The 20,926-nt window shown below is 39.1% G+C and overlaps 1 protein-coding gene across 1 annotated transcript in view; it reads left to right on the top strand.

Moving 5' to 3' along the window:
* Positions 1–18,962, top strand: part of CNIH3 (cornichon family AMPA receptor auxiliary protein 3) — a 44,008-nt gene extending 25,046 nt beyond the window's left edge. The window contains exons 4-6 of the mRNA XM_057382112.1: positions 13,260–13,372; positions 15,808–15,951; positions 17,930–18,962. Of these exons, the coding sequence (XP_057238095.1) occupies positions 13,260–13,372; positions 15,808–15,951; positions 17,930–17,957 (285 nt within the window). The 3' untranslated portion in view covers positions 17,958–18,962. The remainder of the gene's footprint in view (positions 1–13,259; positions 13,373–15,807; positions 15,952–17,929) is intronic.
* The last annotated feature ends 1,964 nt before the right edge of the window (positions 18,963–20,926 follow it).

Raw genomic sequence — 20,926 nt, 5'->3', positions numbered from 1 at the left:
CACGGTTCCCTGTTTCCATGGTGCTGTAGAATTAGACAAGCCTCAATTTTCTGGTTACTGAAGGATGATTGATTATGCACAAGGAAGGGATGAAYGCTGCATAGCCACACTCAGATCATTCCTGTCCTGAAGCAAACAAGAAGAAGGCTGCTTTTGTGAGCCCAAAGCACCGTGTGAGGTTCTCTCAGGCTGCAGGTGTCTTGTTTTATTCAGTGGTGTGGGGCTTTCTGGGATAGATTTGTGCTGCAAACCGTGTAATTGTATGGACACACAAGTGTCAGATGATTCACACAGGACACACACCAATGTGAGCAAATGCTATGGAGCCCTTTTCACTATAAACTGCCTTTGTTTCCCTGAAGATGTGATTCCATGGCTCACGGCAGTGCTGTACAGAGGACACAAATTAGTGGTGAGTGGGAGCAAAGCATTCCAGGCTTCTTGGGCTCATTAGCCCTGCTGAGGGCTGCGATAGGCAAGGTGTGCCTGTGAGGCCCACCATGATTTTTACAGTTAAATATGTTGGTGGAGTAGTTAAAATATATTCAGTTATTGTTGACAGTGCCATATAATTGTAATTGCAGTTGTATTTTAAGCAATCTATCTATCTGATTGATTCCTTATTGTTTAATTGCTAATTGATCCTTATTTTAGCACTGAGGACAATTAGGAATTTCCTTGATTAAAATACTGTCAAATTCATTAATCAACCACTGTAATGTTATTACTTTACTTTGGAGGAAATTTAAATTAAATTTTGATTAGGTTATGCATCATAATTTTTGAATAAATTCAATAAATCCTTACTAAGGAGGAGAATTGATTGAACTTCTCACTCAGTGAGCACATTTCAGATTTCAGTTTGCTCATGCCAGACACTACTGAAMAATATAAGTAACTTTTCCCCAATTATCAGCAAATATTTATTTTTAAAGTCCATTAAGCTAAAGTAAGAGTGATTTATGAACATCAGGACTGGAACTTAACTGGAAGGGGGTTGAGGTAGATAAAAGACAGWCTTTTGCTCATTTTTCTAATGTAGTGCAGTATTTTAGTGAAGTTACGCCAAAAATTCCTAAAACTACAAGTATAACGAAATACCAGTGCTCAAACCTTTTTCTTGATTTTATTTGGGGTTTTTGGCTTTTTTTTTTTTTTTTTTTTTTTTGCAACTCCTGAAGGGCTGATTGGAAGAGAGTATATTCAGCAAGAAGTCTAACCACAGGCAAGGTGACATTAGTCTCAAAGATGTTCCAGATGAACTTGAACTGTCTTGAAAAATACAAACAAATACACAGACAAAAAGCCCTGCAGGAACTGTGTTTGAATAAGCAAACTTGCCCAGCTCAGCATTCCAGTACTAGCTGTAGTATAGTAGATAGTGAATCAGGAGCTGGGGTGTTTAAAACAAAACAAAACAAACCTAAAAACATCCTGACGTTATATTTTTTGAAGCAAATTTTAATGTTGTAGTTGRTGGTTGGGTAGTGCCAGTGCTTGGTCTGGTCTTGTCACCTCTGTCACTGTGGTTTCCAGGGGAGCTGGATCTGCTGGAGTAATGGTGAAAATTTATTATGTATTCAGTAGTTCTGGTTTTTACTACTCTGCAAAAAATAAATAAGTATCTGTTTTAAGTTTATATTTCATTCTTTGGTGAATAGCCAAACTTAAGGTTACCTCAAAGAGCAATTGTAGAAGACATCCCATTTAGGCTGATATAATGTAAATAAAATGTAAAACCTAGTGAATGTAATATAGAAATCCAGACACCTGAGTGTCTGTACAATTTTGTTTTGGTATGCTTCAATGTTTATATATTCTGTAAAAGAAGTTAAAATTACTCACATGTGTGCAAGTAACAGTAATCCAGAGACATGAGCAAACAGCAGYTTGAAGGGTTATGGGTTAACACCACAGGTACAGCTGTGGACAGAGCATTCTCAGGATGAAGATAAGGCTTGATCCTGTGTCTGTCATGTCTGTCAGCACTGAATGCACACTCARAGCTYGGRCAWAACCCCACAATATCTTCAGTGAAATGTTACTGAGCTCATTGGATCAGCTACAGGGAGCAAGTTAGATTTTAGGCTTTTTCTTAACAGTAGAAGAGCATTATTTGAGTACGGAGGTTCTTTTTCTTGACATGTACATAAACATTAGGTGAAATAAKCAGTGTTAAAAGGTAGCCCTGTCTTTCCTTGTTTACCCTTACCCAGCTGATGTTTTTTCCTCCCATATTTTGGCAGAAGGGGACTGACCAATGTGCACTGGAGTAATTACCGTATGAAATTGTTTTTTCACTTGGACCTTGGTAGGCTCCAAACCTTCACTTTCTCATGGGTCCTATCATTCCCTGCACACAGCAGCTACAGTGGCCACTCTCCTTTTTGAGGAGTGTCAGGTGTCATGGGAACTCATTTCAATTGACTGCTCACATTCTTTAATTCTTGATAGATTTGCTGGTTATTATGACAATCACTCTCTGTGTTGTTCTGCCTCATAGTCACTGACAGGCCTGAGATAATGTGATGGATTTTAAGAGTGCGGTTTTGGATATGTCTGTTGATTGCTTCGTCATGCATTTAGGAATTTRTGGATGTGTGACATTTTTTCACCCCATCTGCAGGCTGATAGTCATTAGCAGAGCACTTCTGTGAGCCTGTAGCATGGTTCATTAAAATGCTTAATGTGAGGTTACATAAGCAAATTTAGCGAATTTAGGAATTTTTAAAGTGGTGTATAACCATCCATATTGCAAAATGGAATCATACTTTCTACCCTGGGGCTGAAAAATCTCATTGGTAGAATCTGCAGCAGCAAGACAATTAGTTTGTTGTGAAACTGGGAATAGCAGCAATGGTTTTACCTTGGGAGTGCTATACAATTTTTGCAACCTCAATAAAGATGTTTTAATTTCTCATAAAGTTGGATTTAGCAGAAAAAGAAAATGTTGCAGCATAGCCACACGTAGAGGGATAAGTCTGCAGGGTTAATACGTCCCAGGTTTCCTCCTAACTGGTRGTGGACATTTTATCTTTGAGGCTGAGGTGCTTGTGTAACCTAAGAGGAAAACAGAATTTTCAGCCTACTCATAAGGCATTTTTGGGCTGTGGAAATGGCACTGATATTCTGTCTTGCAGGAGAAAGAGGCTAATGTTTCCAAAGTTCTGATAAACCGCTGCTGTATGGAAGACCACAAAGGGAATAAAAAATGGCATTCTGTGACATTTTTCCTGTTAATAGYGATTGTTACAATGATGGAGCACATGAACTTTGCCCACTCTCATTAGAGACCAAAGAGTTCATCATTGTTACTGGCTTCTCAGTACGTGTCATATTTCTTGATGTATCTAATGTTCTCTCTCTTCACACCTCATCAAGGTGATGAAACTGCTGCGTTTTGAGTAATCTTCAGGGTAGTAGGAAAACTATCAAGRGACCCTTCCCGCAGAGTGACTGGGWGTATAAACCCTAATCAAGAGGCAATGTGGATATCTTCTGAGGAGTGAATATAAAATTCTGTGTGTAGAAAATACACTACAGATACCCAGGTAGTTATTCAATGTCTCCCCATGACTCAGGGCAGTACAGAAGGTTGTACCCAGGCAGGCATGGCTGTGTAAAAAACTAAGTTAACACTATGTATTTTTAAGATTATTTTTATCATCTCAAATGCCTTTCTTAATTTTTTTTTAGCTCCCCAGTCTTTGCATTGCAACTTCGGTGGTTCAGAATAGAGTTGAATCCTTTTGAYTGGATGACATTAGATAATTTTGTCAAGATCTGGACTTTCTATTAASTGGCCTGATAAGGAGTGTGAATGTGAAACAGGTGTTCATTAATCCTTTTTTCAGATGTGATCTGTTTTTGGGACTACAGTGATATTCTGAAATAACATTATCAGATGAAAACTTCACATTTTAATGCTTTCTTAAGCCAGAAGGGTAGTTTTAGGTTGTTTCATTTGTCTTCTTCCTGGAACAAAATATAATATAGGCGCAACTGTGCTTTTGTTGTCTTCAGATAGATGTTCTGTTGTTYTCTGTTTTGCCACTTTTTGAACTTTGCATTCTCTTAGTTCTCTTAGTTGGATGCTTTGATCTTATGAAAGTTGTGTTATGCTTCAGCCAGAGATTACTTTCAGCAAGACTTGACTCTCCTTTTTCCATGTTTGCCTTGGTGTTTGTGTTACAGCAGTGCTTTTGCTCTCAGGTAAGGATTAAAGCCTTTTTGGCCAGATGCTACAAAAAACACATGGTAATAAATATGAAGAACATTTGTTTACACTCACAAGACATGTACACAACAGGAAAGGAAAGGTTGCACGGTTGTTCTGATGACAGAAATTTTGTTTTTGGAGACCTATTTAGTTTTCTTGTTGTTAGGCATCGCTTGAATTTTTTATTTTTAACTGAAGCTAAAAATTTGTTTGCTGTTTTTGAGGGGTCTGATGTTTTGTTGTGTCAGTAATTGCATGGAGTCTTGAATCTCCATGGCAGCTGTTCAAATCCAGCCCARTTTGGAGTCAGACTCAAACTACTATGGTCTCATTGACGATTGCTGGGAGTAAAATTATCTGGTTTTGTATGCTTAGAGACTTGGCATGTTTGCTCTACAGAAGTGCAAATAAAATAGGCAACATCATGAAATAGATCTCTGTCAACATCAYTGTGAGTATGAGCTACACCCCTCTGCTATACATGCACACACAAAATTAACTTTGAAACTGCCTCACAAGATATTCCAGAGTTTGCATGCAGCCACTGGAATAAAGGATATTACTGTTTCTAAGGCATTAATTAGATCTCCAAATTTGGTAGGATGTCMGCTTGCCATGCTGTGCATAATCTGTCAATTAGGATTTGGACTGTGATTGCATCATCCTTCATAAAACTAAATTCATTGAAGTTTGCCTTTGTTTGAAGTGTCCTATAACTGTTTAAAATATAAAATACATTATTAGGCTCTGAGTGTGTGTCAGAACACAAAATTGGTGTGTGTATCAGTATTCCATCCTTATTTGAAAGGAACTGCTAAACTTCTATTGCATGATAAAGCCAACTTTATTCTGGCCTTCAAAGTGGCTCTGACAAGATATTTTTATTTTACATTAGGAAAGAGTAACTTTACACCTCAGGGATAAAATTTGAAGTTAGCTAAAAATGTATTAGTACGCAACTTTTAGTTTATGAAAAACATGGCGTATGGTGGAGTTCTTTTTAGATGATTTTCACACAGCATCTCTTGTTAGTCAAAAGAGGCAGTAGATAAACCCTAAATCTTCTGTTCATGTAAGCTATGGGGCTGTCCTTAGGTTGTACAAAGGAAAGAAGAATGTAACCTGACAGGCGAAGTGGAGTTGCAGGGAAAGGAAGTAAAATATTTGTAATTGAAATATAACACATTTTCACTAGCTCTGTGTTGGTTTGTTTTCTGCAGCTTGCCTAAATGARGATGGAGTTAATATATTCACAGTGATTCACACTTGGTAGAGATTTTGTTYGCATCCAGAAGGATGTAATGATTTTCTCCAAACCTTAGATTTCCAATAYAGCAATAGATTTCCAGTATAGGCAAAACTTAGCCTTTGTTACCGAGCTGCCTTTTCCATTCTGCACTCTGACAGGAAATTCAGTACAGATGATCTAAAAACCTCTCTCTATTCCTCTCTTAAAAGTATTTTCTGCCTATTTTTTTTGTTACATTTCTTGTCTATGAAGTGTGGAGTGGGATAAAATGGTGCATGCCCTATTCCCTTAGTTCTTTGGGCACCCATGTAGTTTGAATTTCATCAGAAAGAGTGGAACTTGGCACAGTGGCTTTTTTGCAGAACTGATAATAGATTTGGGATCAAGGAGCTAGCAGTATTTATGCTTTGAGCACAAATAATCCCATAAATGTTGCTTGACTAGAGACAGTGAATCTCTTCTTCACACTTTCTGTTTTATTTTAAATAGATTGCATTCATATTTACKAAAAAAGTATTACTATTGCAGTAAAAATACTGAATATAGTCCCTTTTGTCCTTTCTTTGGATGCAGTATCATATTTGGAAAGAAAATCCTTAAAATAGGACTAAAGAACTGAGAGGAAGTGTAGTATTTCTGGCAGGCAATTCATTCACTACTGACACTCATTTATTAAGTGCATTGTGCCAATACTATTTTTACTCAGTTTTACAAGTTCCTGAATTCAGCACTTTTGAAAAGTTGGAACATAACAATTGTTATTTTTAGCAATAATTGCCTTMGGATGTCTGTGTGCTTACCTAGGGATAATGAGAAGATGTATCCTGCTGTGTCTGCCAGGTGCTTGGAGCAGGGCGAGCTTGTAAGAGGAGAAGTTRTGAAAACTATTGAGAGAGCAAAGAGTTCAAACTTGTGGCTCAGCCATGGTTTGGTTCTTATTCGTCTTTTACTCCTGGGAGGAAGTTAGATTTGCCAGAGTGATGGCTGATGAAAAATGGAATATCCTTTGAAGGGAGATATTCCCAGTGTTATTACTCACTATATGAAAATATTTATGTATAAAACTATTGCAGCTTAACTGACTATATTTTGCTGCTCACCTCATSTCTAAGTGTTTAGTCAACAATCAAAGTGCCAAACAAAGTATCACCCTGTAGCTGATGACCTCTTGCTCTAAAATTCCACTTCTCCCAGTCCTGTTCTGGAGGATATATAAACACAAATCYTTACAGTGGGAAAACATCACAAGTAAGAGGAATAAGCAGCAAAAATGTAGATGAGTAATGTTGTCTGTACCGTGCTCCTGAGAGCAGTGTACTTCTCAGCCACTTGGGGTGATGCGATTTATGCATCTGTTCCTTAGAACTGTGTTGAAATATTGGCAGAATTTGACTTGCTAATGGCCTATATTTACTCTGATTCAGTATTCAATAAAGTAAGTATTTGCATTTTAATAAAAGGAAGGAAGTTAAACCAAAGGTCACTGTTATGTGTGGCAGAATGTTCAGTGTGGGTTTTAAGTTGGGATCGCACTCTATAAAGCTACTTTCATAAAGCTTCTACACAATTAYGAAAAGCAACGTAATTCTTCAGTGTAGAGCACAATGATTTTACACCATATCTCTTACATGGACACATTTTTTTTCTGCTGTGAATTCAGTGTCCTACCTTGTATCTCATTTCTGGTGTTTTCCCTAAAGCTTTTGTAGTGCCGGGGAAAGAAATGTCTTTGCCATGTCTGCACTGCACCAAATCTGCTTCCACAGACTGAAAGTCTTTACACCCCCGATGTGGAAACAGCCCTTTAGTGAACACTTCGTTTTCAGCATTTCTGGAAGTGTCAATCTTAGGCAGACCCCCAGGAGAAGGCCTGAGGGCTCTTCCTGAGCCGTGCAGATGGCTGAACTTCATTTTGATCATCCCTGAGGTTTCTGCATTCATTGAGCTGCCTGTGAACTGGGGGGCTGGTTCTGTCGCTCCTAACGAACAGCTGCAGTACTAATTGCCATTCTCCCCAGTTTTGGGTGAGCAGACAAAGGCAGTGGGAGCTCTTGGAATAGCCCAGCTGCGGGGTGTCCTGGCTGCCTGTGTCTGAAATACCAAAGTGAGGTAGGGCAAGAAGGCGTTTATTACCCTGTTTTGTGTCAGTGCTGTGGAAATTAGAGCCGTTCGCACTCCGGGGTTGCTAACCCAGCTTCTGTTACTGGTTCTGAATTAGTGTTAGAAAAAGGAAGGTCATAAAGATGTCTCCTGATCCCTGCTGAGTGGAAAAGAACAGTTTGCAGAGGAGAGGCACTTGTAAGATCACAGCACATCTGCCTTAATGACGTGCCTTCCAAGGATGGGGCATTTCTTGAATTATGCGGGTGCCCTGCAGACCTTAMGGTCTTTTTTTAAATCGGTTTCATAACCTTTTTACCTGTTGGCTGCTGTGACCTCCCATAGGCTCTGCAATACCGAAATATTTATAGATACTCACGATGAATGTCCTGTAAAGACCTGATCCTTGTCTGTCACTCCTGTTAAAAGTTATTACTGGTCTTAAGAAAAGGCTTAAATATTCTAGTCATAAACCAGCTCCAGTGGAATCTRTAGATATTGAAGATAATTATCCCCATGTTGCAGAAGACAAAAGTGAGACAATGAGAAGTGAAATGATAGGCCTAAATATAGATGTGTTTAGTAGTCGAGATGGAAAAAGCATCCAGAAATCCTGTATTTTAATATTAGATCTGGTRCTGTGTTACAGACAGATATGGAGTGAGAATAGTAATTAGTCTCTTTGTGTTATTCTTTTTTTGTGTTATTCTTTGTGTCTGGTATTTGTGCTGTGGAGTGACTTACGTTCACATTCACTTAAAAGAAATATTTAAAGAAATTCCAATAGCTCTTTAGAATAATTAAATTACCCTCACAAAGCACTGGCTTTTTGCTGCTTTGTTTCATTGTGATCCCGAATGGTGGGTGGAAGGGTGAAAACAGAGATGTTATATCCTGTTTTTTATTTGCRCTCTGCATTTGGTCTGTAACCTTAAATTCTGCATGTGTGCACCGCTGSTCTCCCCCAGATAAAATGCAAAGCTGTATATATTATCTTAGCAGGTTTAACTGCCTGTTGTCCTTTTGATGATCTGGAATACATTTCCTAGGCATTTTCTTTTCAACTCCGTGCACACATCTGCTGAATGCTTCTAGAGGTTTGCATAACATGGTTTTGAACTACTCTGAATGGTTTTATTACACATTTGCATTATAACAATTTGATGCTACTGAGTTTCTAAGTGATTGCTATAAGCAGCTAGAGAACAGTTTGTAGCAACACAAGCAAGTGTAGATATTAACAGGAGAACTGAAATAAATTGAACCTGAATATKTGGACTGAAAACTTTAGTATATTTACTGTGACAGCATAGTTTTGGGCTCTAGGCCAGCCTTTCAGAAAATGTTTTGGAAGTCAAGTAACCCAAATAATTTAAAGTAGATTAGAAAGATACACTAGAAAAGTGGAAAGATTTCCTGTATTTCAACAGTAAATATAATGCTTCTTGTGTTTGATCAGTGCAAACAGTATGTTTAAAACTGTTRCAATTATTAAGATGTATGGTCTGCATACTTAAATTACACACAGTTGACCCTTCTTCTTTGGTTTGTGCAACAGCGGGAGGAAACAGATGATTTGTTTCAGAGTATGAACATTCCACATACACACACAGTCTGGGCTTAGGCACATGCTACTGCTATTTTTCTGTGTGATTTTGCTTTCTTTTTTTCACTTGCTGGCATTATACTTCTGATTTTTCTTGTCTATGCTGTGAGTGAGGGGAACTTCGGAGTCATTAAATAATCTCCCTTTGATCTCCCAATGTCTTCAATTCAGCTGACGCTCCCCAATAACCCGGGTTAGCTCTGGCAGGCTCTGYAGGGATGTGCTTTAAAGTGTAATTGAAATAACTCCTGTGTCCTGAAAACCTCGGGTACAYCTCCACCCCCTCTTTCCCTGCTACTGATGAGGACCGATTCTGTCAGCTTTTTTAAGGGATGTGGTGGGAAAAGCAGCAAATGAGCACCACAGGGACAAGCTGCAGTCATCCTCTAGTGCAAGCAGATGCAGAAGCAATAACCACTGCAGCATGCACTTAGATCAGTCCTAATCTGGGGCCTTGCAGTGGTTCCACACACCTACGGTACTTTCAGTTTCTTGTTGCTCTGAGGTGGATGGAAARGGATTTGTATGTTTTTAATGTGAACAACTTATTTCCACTGGGATAATCACCAGAGCTCTTAACATTACATGAAGGACACTCAACCCCCACTTCTCTCTAGGATATTCCTGCCATCTGTGGGAGGAGAAGACAGGCATTAAGAAGGGAAGTTGTTTCAGCCTCTAACAGTGTAGTGAAGACACTCAGAAACCCGGTACAGTAAAATGTCTAATGGTTGGCAATTTCTGAGTACAGTATAAAATCTGTGGTTGCAGTGTGGAAGTTGACAGGCRCAGATGGAGACTGATGGAGACTCAAAGTCTTTTGGGGGAAGGAATAGCAATTCTGTGAGAATTATTATTATTGTGTCGCACTCAGGWGTACTGATCTCAGCAAAGTGCTGGAAAGAAGCATCTTGACGTTTCAGTGTCTTAAGCRTGACTGGGAAAACTGATTCACTTGTTGCAATTGATCTTCTAACTAGGAGTACTTAATAGCACTGATGAAGGAATATTTTTATTATTCCTGCTACAATATCTTCCCAGTTCTGGTTCCTGTGAGGTATTTTGTGGACCTTGTTGACTGGTCAGACAATCTGTAAGAACCATTCCATGTAAAAATGATACAGTGTCCTGTAAAATCAAAATTACATTGGAGAAGGAGGTCTCCACATGTAATAAACAGAACGAGGAAAGATAGTGGAGAAGAAGACAGGTTAGTAGCTCTTGTATAAGAACAACAGAATGGAAATAGGAAACAGAAAAAAAATATTTAGGACTGAGCTTCTCTAAAGAGGTCATTGTATTCCTAGGAACAGAAGGAAGCTGTTGAGAGGTGCTTAAAATTCAGTGCTTATTTTCGTGTTCTTTAGTTCAGCCAAACCTAGATGTCAATCCATGGCAAAGCCTGCCTTATTTTCTGTGGAATTAGAGGGGAAGGATCTATCTACATGGACATTTRCTTAACTATACATATTAGAGCAAAGCTAAGAAAGTTATGCTGATTTATTTTTCCCTTGCTTATGTTATAACAAAAGGTATTTCTGATTAGCAGCATTTTTTTTTGTCTAGAAGCTGACTTCCTTTTCAGGCTTTCCTGTGAWTTTTCTGCTGGTAAATATCAGCTAGCTGAATTTCTGCTGGTAAATTTGTAGTGCCATTTGAGCTTGGGATTCAAAGTGACCAAGTTGCATCCCTTAAGAATTGTGCTGCTATGCCAGTTTCTCCTTCGTCTCCATGTTTCATAACATCTCAAGCTACATCTCGAGCTGTGTCAGAAAGCAGAGGTCGTTTTCTGAATCAGGATGTTCCTGGTTCAAAATAGAAGTGTACTATTTATATCCTAGCATGTTTACCATCTGACAGCTTCCTATGCTCTCACAGGAATGAATTAAAGACGTTGGTTTAATTCCTGTCGCAGTTATCTGTATCACAGAAGTTGCTTTTCAATTGAGTACCTCAGCAGGAACAATAAGGATTGACTGCTGCTTGTTTCTCAGCCAGCTTTTTTCTCTCCAGGAGCTGAATCCCATGGTTGCTAAAGTTGATTTCAAGTTTCCGTTGTTTTCAGAGGATAGAGTGTCAAATTGCAGGATGAATCTTGCAGCCAAAAACTGAGGCAGTGTTTTATTTTAGTTATTTGCTTTACCTCATAAGCCGTGCTGTTAGTGACTTTCTATAATTTATCCAATTCTCTCACCTCTTTTTAGATTGGGTCACTTAAGTACATCAGCTAAATGTAATTGGCTTTGCAGGCTGGGCTTTGTTTGCTTGTTTGCTTGTTTGCATGAATTCTCTCCAGAAATAGTCATCAGGACTGATCCTTTATTTCTTTAATGCCTACAGGAAAATACCACCCCAAGAAAAGGATGAAAATACATAAATGACCCATTTGCTGYTCTATCAAAAGCACAGATAGATTTAGTTTACACCAGAAATTGTGACTGGAAAGTAAGCCTGCTACTGAGAGCCCTCTTCTTCCTTTGTTTCCTTTCTAGTTTGGCTGCAGATTTTTGTTTTGTTTTTAAGCTCTGCATAAATTTTCACTATGGGTTTCCTTCCCCATTATTACTAGCCAGCCCACTGATCAGGCAGCAGGGTTGCAGTCTTGCTAAGTTTGTGTACTGTGTTGGAATCAGAAGACAAATATGTGAAAATGAATATATGTTTTTAAGCATTGTGATGTTTAGTGGGCAGACCTACTTCATGAAGACCTTTCTTGTCTGCAATTTGTGATGAAGATGAATCATTTTTTTAGGGAAAAGTTATAGTCATGTTGCAAATCGCATTCTAAAACTGAAAAAAAAAAAAACCGATCCAGCAGTGATAAATAAGTGCCATCTGGAATCTGAACGAGATAATTGTATTATGATTTGTCATCCATGTAAGATAAGCCCTTGAGAATGTTTAAGTTGAAGGCATAGTCACAGAGATAACCATGTGTTAACTTCTGCAAGTATTGACGTGAAATGAATGAAAACAGTAAGTTCCATATGAGGTGGAAAGGACTCCTAGAACCCAGATCGTGGAATTCATTGCAGMACAGCTGTGTGGGAGCAGGCATTTGGGGAAGCTGTATAGTAAATCTTATATTGTTTTTTAAAGAAATAGTGTTCACTTTTATTATTTGACAGATGACAATGAATTTACGTCAAAAGAAGCCTTCAARTATCTCTTGTGGTTTAACTTTGGTTAATGTATCTCCAAGAGGAAGCAATGGATGCAGATGAGTTTTGGATGAATTTGTCTAGCTTAGAGAAATGTGCACTGCTGGAAATTAATCTCTTCTATGACTTGAAGAAAAGAAATAGAGATTGCTCAGAAAAGACAAGGGAAGGAAACAAGAGAAGAAAGACAGCTAAGAAATGGGAAAGCGGTGAAAAAAGCCAAATGCCTTTTGAAATAACTACTCTGAATCAACATCACAGAAATTTCTGCTTCTGCCAGCTGCCCACTCATTTTCTCTTTTAATAGAAAGAACCGTCATGGTTCTGAAACAAGTAGTGTAGGGAGCCATGGATTTTCTTAGGAAGTGTGTTTCCTGTCTTGTGGGTTTGAGCTTGCAAGACTGATTTGGTAATGGATTTGATGTCTTTAGGGTGTACATAACATATCAAAATGGTAGAAGCATCATTTCATTTTTCCAAGGATGTTCCTCCAATATAGAAGCAAGGCTTCAGAAATAGCTTGGTTTCCTTTCTAATGCATCAGTAATGAAACTTAGTTCTTTAAAAACTCCCTTGCTGACATTCATTTAGTCTCAAAATGCTTCTGTGAGGGAGACATTCGTATAACGTACGTTTTATAGACATAAATCTGGAACACTGGGTAAGACAGGAAGTGGTTTGTCCCATGCCTCTCAACAAGCCCTCGGAGTACAGACATGGTTWGAACCCTGACAAAAATGGCCCTGAATCTTGTGCTGTTTGCTCAGAGCCACRCTGCCAGCTGAGGTGTGCCTAGGGACAGACACACAGGAGACTTGCAAGACTTGCAGAGTTGATTTGTTTTCTGAAAAAATACCAAGGTGGCTAAAATCAAAGAGGTGTTTGTTTTATTGACTTCTGTTATTTCTGTTCCTTTCCTTTTAGCTGGTGCTGCCGGAGTACTCCATCCATAGTCTTTTTTGCATAATGTTTCTGTGTGCTCAGGAGTGGCTCACACTGGGGTTAAATGTTCCTTTGCTTTTTTATCACTTATGGAGGTAAGCCCTTCTTTTCTATGCTGACTGCCTTTTAGCCTTGCTTGCCAGCTCAGCACACGTGCAGATTGTATGAACAATGAAGGACAGCAGTAGGAGTATGGATATCTTTTGCCTAGAGGTTCTTGCCAATAAGCAGCTGAAACATTTAATTTCCAGAGAAAAAGGAAATTGTTTCATGATTTAGGCTGGCTAAAGAAAACATATGATAATACAACTGTGGCTTTCAGTTACTTAAATATTCTGAAGGGTGTCAGGATACACTCACTGCAAATGAGTAGAAACGTGGAAACGAAACAGGCTGGAATSTGAATGTGGATCTTGGTAAGGCTCTAAATACTTCACAGCTGGGAAGTTGTAAGACAGTTCACATCTGAAAGAGCTTGGACCTCTTCATTCAGCCCTAACAAGGAGACCTTTCCATTGTAGTTGTGAAATAGAGACTGGGCAGGTTGACAGATTTTTGTGTCTCATCTTTGGCAGCTTTTTGATTTCTTTTTTTGCAGTACAAAGTAAATTGTTTCTTTCTATACAGCTGGGAAACTCTGTTCTGAAACAGAATTCCCTCTCGAGACTCTTGGAGTAGAAATTGYAGTAGGTGAAGAGCTGTTGCCTTCACACTGCCCCTATGAAGAAGCGGGGAGTTTTCCCACTCTGGTCTCTGATTTGTGTTCATATTCACTGAGGGGCTTTCAGCATTGATCATGTAAGACYTGCTGTTGTTTTCCAGACAGGCAATGCAGCTGCTGCTGCTGCATCTTCCTCTGCATTCTAGTGGAGGATCAGCCTTCTGTTGCTTCTGAAAATAACCAAGAGACATCAGTTTTTGTGGYTGTCAGTCTGGAGACTTCCCTAGTTTTGCATTTTCACAACGTTTGTAAAAGCACAGATGATTTTTGTCTGTCAGGGTCTCTTTGTGTTACAAAGGTACATATGGTAGTAGAAGAATAATTCTGTGAAGAAATCAAATTCATCATGTTAACCAGGAACTATAAAGTAGTATCTTTTTAACACTTTTTTTTTTTTTTCTGCAAAAGCTTGGTAGTAATGCRGAGTCATATGATAAAGTGTATTATTCAGAAATTTAGTTCTCTGAAAGCTAAATGAAATGAAGAGACACGTGCTTTTCTCCCTACTGTTCTGCTGCAATAAAAAGAATAATGTTTTCTGCTGCTCTTTTGCTAAGGGTTAACAACCAAARTGTGACAATGGTGCCCATTTTAAAAGTTTCTAAAAACAAATATATCCAAGAGGAAAATGGTGAGACTCTTAAGCAATATATCAGTCTCTGGAGAGAATTTTTGATGCTCGCTTTTTTCTATGATTCTTCATATGCTTTGCTAGAAGTACTCCATAATTTCATCGGCCTTAACCATAGACAGTTTTGGGTTCATTGTGTAAAGTTCTGCACRGAACCATGGGAATACACTGCATAATATCTTCATCCCAGTAAAGAAAATTAAGCAAGATTTTACTGATGATTCTATGTTAAAGAATGTGCAATCTTATTAGAGATTGTAAGTGGATGTGACTAACATTGGAAGRGAGGAAGGCAAAGTTATTTTGAGAATATCTTTCAAAGTTTGCTGCTGGCCAATTGTTTGGTGCTTTTGTATCTTCCTATCTGTCTGTCTATCCATTTGTAAGCAATCAGCAATCCTATTTGTTTACTTTGTCAAAGCAGCAGAAATAACAATATTTCATCTGATTCGTGCTAATCTTAGAGCAGCTGATTAACTTTTTTGAGSAGGACTTTTTTTTTGTTTTGCTTTTGCTTTTTACTGCAAAGGGACTGAGACAAAAGGAGTTCTTTTGCCACGATTTTCTCAAACATTCAGTCATTGCTGAGAATAATTAGAAATTTCCCCTATGTAAGAAGAAAAACATTTTCCAAAGAARAGTCTTTGGAAGATAATTTTTTGAGCAGTACCACATGTAGAAAACATTAATCAGGCACTTCTTTCATTACTTCAYATTGGCTTTTTTCCTTTTCAGAGTTGGAGCAGGCTTAGCTACCATTTGTTTGGGACTCTCACCTTTCATCATGTCTGAAATCAGCTGTGTAGGTGCAATTAAAGCAGTAATCCTTCCTCCACTCTGTGATCACAAACCACCATATATTGCCACTCACAATGTGTAAGTTATTAGTGGATAAGCCAAAATAACTCTGTAGGAAGGGGAAATGTTTCGATCTGAAGAATTAATAGAACACAGAAAGTCCACATTCATTAATTGCTTGGCTCTATAAGGAAGGAGCCAAGCATCAGGAGAGTAGCATCCTGATTTTTACAATGTCTGGAAATACAGTCTTGAAAAAGCAAGGGGAATTCCTCCTGTRTCGTGGAAGATGGTAGTCTCCTGAGCTGGTGATGAGGAGAGTGTGAATTTGCACATATGTAATGCAGAGTTATTCCAGTTGTCTCCTCCTGCTTGTTCAGGTATTTTCGTTGCCCAGCAGATAGYTCAGAGCTTCAGTATGATCCACCTGCAGTCATGAACGCAGATACCTTGAGTTACTGCCAAAAAGAGGCCTGGTGTAAGCTGGCTTTCTACCTCCTCTCCTTCTTCTACTATCTCTACTGGTAAGTCTTCTCATTTCACTAAGAAATAGAAGCTTTTCATTTCATTATTTAATTTCATTTCATTTCATTTCATTATTTCATTTCATTTCACTTAGAATGACTGGAACCAATTTGAAATTTTCCTTAGTTTTGTAAAACTTGTTTCTGATGTTGATTAAGGGAAGCAATCCCACTGTCTGCTGAAACCTCAGTACAGAACACTAAGTATTTACCTAAGGCCTGAGCCAGGCCCCAGGGCCAACCAAAGGCAGTAATTTTTGCTTCTCTGTATGGTCTCTTAGGATGGGTGAAATAACAAATGTTATACTAATGGCATTACATCAAATGATATAACTGTAATTTCTATGATTCAAGAGAATCATACAGAAAAATGCTACTCCTGCTGGGATAGTAATACTCAAGATGGTAAATAAATGAGTAGGTGGATGTTGGGTGGGCACATGGGATGCTCCATGCCTGTAGAYATTCCTACAGGCTCTCTTTCATGACACGGAACAGCCCATGCATGGTCCAAATCTGTAATTAAAATACACTCACAAAGACACACACCCTGACTGTGTGTTACCGCCCTGCCCCTTTCAGCTGTCTCATGTCCTCAGTGCCCAATCACAAATGCCCATTGCAAAAATGTGTCAGGATCATTTAAGGTGGGGCCTTGCCAGGATCCCGTGGTTTTAGTCACCCCTGTAATCACACCATCAAAACTACTGCACAACAAACTTTGACATGMTTTAAATGGAGGTGATGTTTTATGATGCCTTTTTTCTACTCCTTCTTCCATGATGTATTTGCACAGAGTTGCCTCTCCAAGTCAGGTTTGCATGTATTTGTCCCTCTGCAGGGCAGGTTTCCGTGCTGGTGGGAGAAATGTGATTTCTCCTCTGATTACTGGTCTGTTGTCTGTTCTGTTGTCCCCACATCTCGAGGAGCCACCACTGCACATTGTTGTTCCTCACATTGTTGTTCCTCGGCATTCCTTTTAAATGCCATTGAGAACAAAGATTTCTGTCCACCTGTGCATGTCTAGGTGCCTGCACGTGTGAGCAAGAAGCTGGCAGATGCCCAGCTCAWGGGAAGATGGATATGGAATGGGAATTTGAGTAGGAGTAGCTTTACAGATTTAGGCTGAGCAACTTTCCCTGTCTGTCCTCTCCATGGGCCTGAGAGTGAAAAGCATGGTTGTTAAGRCAGACAAGCTCTGTAGAGCAAGAAGAGGCAGCAAGAAATGGCTGGAGAAAAGCATTTTTTAACTCCACRTTTCTGTGTAGGGATCGAAGTCAGCTCTGTTGCATGGTGAAGCATTTCTCCTGCGACTTTACTGCTGTGCAGCTTCCTCTGAGCCCTTCATTCTAAAATGTGGCCACCATCCAAAATCCACTGCCTGGTGCTAGATAAAACAGTATAAATTATAGACAGTGATTTTTCAGTGCTTTCCTGGGCATTGGCAGAATTAGAATTGCAGTAGAATGGAGCTGTGGCAATATACTCTGTTTTCTTTGCTTTTCAAAGTTGCATTTAATATGTATGGATTCAATCCAGCTGGTGGCTGCATTTTATATTTCTTCTAGTGAAAAATATTTTTTTCCAAAGGAATCAAAACAATGCAGTTTCATGGAAAACYTTGCCTGCCCTACTGAGGGTTGTTGGTTGAAGTTTTAAAGATCAAACACGCTAAAGCAAAATGGTTTTGTTTCTTCGCTCTTCAAATCCAGACATCAGACTGAGCTTTAAAAAGCTCAAACACAGCTTGTGGTGCAGAAGGATGTCGATAATGAATTTGTTATTTCTTGAGTGCCTTTTGATACCCATCTTGAATACACCATAATTAAGATCCTTCAGAGAGATAGAAAGAATGCAAAGGAAAGCACAGGCCATTACAGTCAGACCTGAGGAACAGACAGCAAAGGGTTATAAAAATCAAAGTGCTCTGTGTGCTTCAAAGGGTTACTTTCATACTGTCTCTTTCTTTTACATTCAGCATGATCTACACTCTGGTGAGCTCTTAACTGAAAGATCATCGCTAAAGACTGAAAACAACAAAGGCTGGAGGTGCAAGGACGAGTGAACCAAGGCATGCATGATTAAAAAAAAAAGCAAAGAAGAAAACTTTGAAACCAAGCAGTAAATATGGGACATGAAAGAGAGTTCCAGCAAAGAGAAGTAGAATACCATTGGAGAATGGCTGTTAATTGTGTTTGTCTCCTGTTCCTCAATGTATTGCAGCAAATGATTTTCAAAACCCAAGCAAACAACAAGAAAAAAAAGTGCAAAAACATGGGCCAAATTATAGAACTATTCACCTCTCCAGGGATAATGCTSCTTGGATATGTGGATCCATTAAAACTATAATCCCTATAGTCCCTACTGTCTTCCAGGAAGCAACTTTCTTTTCATAAGGACTGTTCTGGACTGAGGAAGTACAGGACAGGATGATCTTGCACAGAAAGAAGAGCTGTGCAACACAATCTGAAAATGAGCACTGAGTGGACTTCAGATGAGATGTGCGACTGTCCTGCAGGGATATTTGCATGACTCTAGTCAAAGAGGGATGTCCAATCTCATGGACCTGCTTCAGTGGTTTTGGTTTGTYGGGTTTTTTCCCAACCAAAACAACAATAACAAAAGAATTTGCAGTTTCAGTGTTCTGTATTCTAACTATATGCTRTTCCTGCAGGTCAACATCCAGTATATTTCTATACTTCATTTGTCATGTGCCAGCACCATACAGCGATGTGTAGAAGTACATTGGGTTTAACCTAATCAGGCCACAAGCACTTATCAGAATAGTGTTCCTCTGGCTAAAAATTAAAACCAAATCAGGTAAAAGCTGCATATATTTAAGGAGGATTGTAACGTAGCTATTACATTCATCACAATGCTGGATAGCAAATACTGGACCAGCTAATTGTGGTCTGTAATTCTGTTTTGCAGTTTTACTTCTTCTGTAAAATTTAAGCTGAAACAAATATACAAAATGTCYTTGTCTTGTATCAGGTTCCCATTGAAAGATGTTCCGTTTTTTATAATTTAAAAGTTTTAAAATTTTGTCATATAATTCTCGTTCGATTTCATTTACATGGGCTGCATATCTTTATACATATATTTGTATATACAAATACGTATCTACACAAATACTCACAATCTATTTACATTTTAGGTTAATCTGTTTGACTGACAGGTCAAAGGCATCAAGTATACAGAACTGCTGCTAAATACATTTCAGTGCTGAGCCAAGYGAACCCAGACTCATTCCCTCAAAGCCACTGGTGCTGTGGTTAGTAGTCAGGGCTGCAAGCTCAAGATTAACACCAGAGCATGCCCAGACACTGCTTGGATCTTGCATTGGGAATGAGCTGATAAGGTAGGTTTCTACCAGAGATTGGCAGAGAATAGTCTGGAGAGGCCCATCTGTACCCTGGCTTGTTCACAGCTGGTTGTGTAGCACGAACTCACTGCTGGCCACCTTTGGTCTGGGAGCCAACAGACTGATCCTGTACCAAACTCCGAGGTGTTTTCAGTCTGGGCACAGAACTTCAGCAGGAAGGCTGTGAGGGCAGCAGCCTCACAGTGGCTGCTGAGTTGTCCCATGTCTGGCAGGTTCCATGTGGAGCTGGAGTTACTGTGTGCCCACAGTGCCGGAACTCACTACTCTGGTTTGATCTGGCCATGTCAAAAAATGCAAATCCTCTTAGCCAGCAAACCACAATGGCTGATTGCAAACTGCTCCTGGGCCATGCCTGCTCCCGAACCTTGCCTGGGCATTGCTTGGAAGAGAGTTTGCTAGCCTATGCAAACCTTTTACACCAAGGTCATTCTAACAACATTTAAGTTGTCCCAAGGGCTTTCCCCATTCTTTAATTTACAATAGTTTACAAGAGTTTCATTCTTTAATTTTCAGTAGTTCTTATTGGAACTACTACTRTATTTTATCTTCCTACAACATAGCATTCCCAGTTCTGGAAGCATAAGGCTGCCAAATCAGATGCTGGGAAGCTAATTTGGGCTCTGAAGGCTGATRGATTTGGATTGCACACACCACAGAGGTGGCTGAACTGCTCTTAAAGTCACACTGACCCTGCAGGCAACACAGATGTGCTCTCCTGCAGTGGGCTTGAGCTAAGAGACCTCACTGTATCATTACAGAGCTAACTGGTAAAGCTGTGCTGCTGTGCAAGAATTAATGCACTACCCAAGAAAAGCTGATGATTGTCTGTAATTGAATTTCTTCTCTGCATCCTAACTAAAGCATCTAGCTCTACAGACATACAGGAACCAGATTCACAGGAACAAATCACAGTGAATAACTTCTAGATGTCTTGCTACCTCATAAAACTTTCATCTCTGAGCAGGGGACTGAATCTTTCTGTGTATCTTCTAGGACGGCATAGGAGATGAGATGAAATTAATTCAGGTTTCCTATATTCCAAATCCGTGCTTTAATGTCACTTTCATTGAAAGACTTGGAATTTTGTGAGCTTGGATGGGTGAAAGTATGATCAYTTCTTGACTAAAAACACACAATTTTCAAATCCTGAGATTTAGGCATGAGCTGGCCTTCGAGCAGGTCGATTTTTTTTGCCTGTGGGGCTAAGTAGAAGCTCTGTGAGTTTTTTTCACTGGCATTGGCATGTAATTCTTGACTTTTCACAAGAAGAAATTACATATGTGGGTCTTCTGAATGTAGCTGCAGGTGACTTCAAGGACATAATGCTTTCACGTGAAAGAGGTTCTCTATTTCAGGCAACTTCATCAATATACTTACCAARCTCCACTGGAAAGCAAAGCACTTCATTCAATCCTACTACTGCTTTCAGTGTTTCTAGGATTTCACTGTTCTGGTTCTAGATTTTTTTTCCAGATTAAATTTGTTCTTGGGTAATTTATTCCACTTGTTTTTGTGCTAACATTGGCCTAACTACTTCTTCTCTCTCATGCTGCTTAAGATTTTGATATATAGAGAAAGAAGTCCTGGTCA

This window comes from Malurus melanocephalus, unplaced genomic scaffold (genome assembly GCF_030028575.1).
Source record: "Malurus melanocephalus ecotype Western Australia unplaced genomic scaffold, MMel_1.1 scaffold_549, whole genome shotgun sequence".
Taxonomy (NCBI): domain Eukaryota; kingdom Metazoa; phylum Chordata; class Aves; order Passeriformes; family Maluridae; genus Malurus; species Malurus melanocephalus.
The sequence above is the reverse complement of the archived record's forward strand: the minus strand, read 5'-3'. Positions and strand labels throughout refer to the sequence as shown.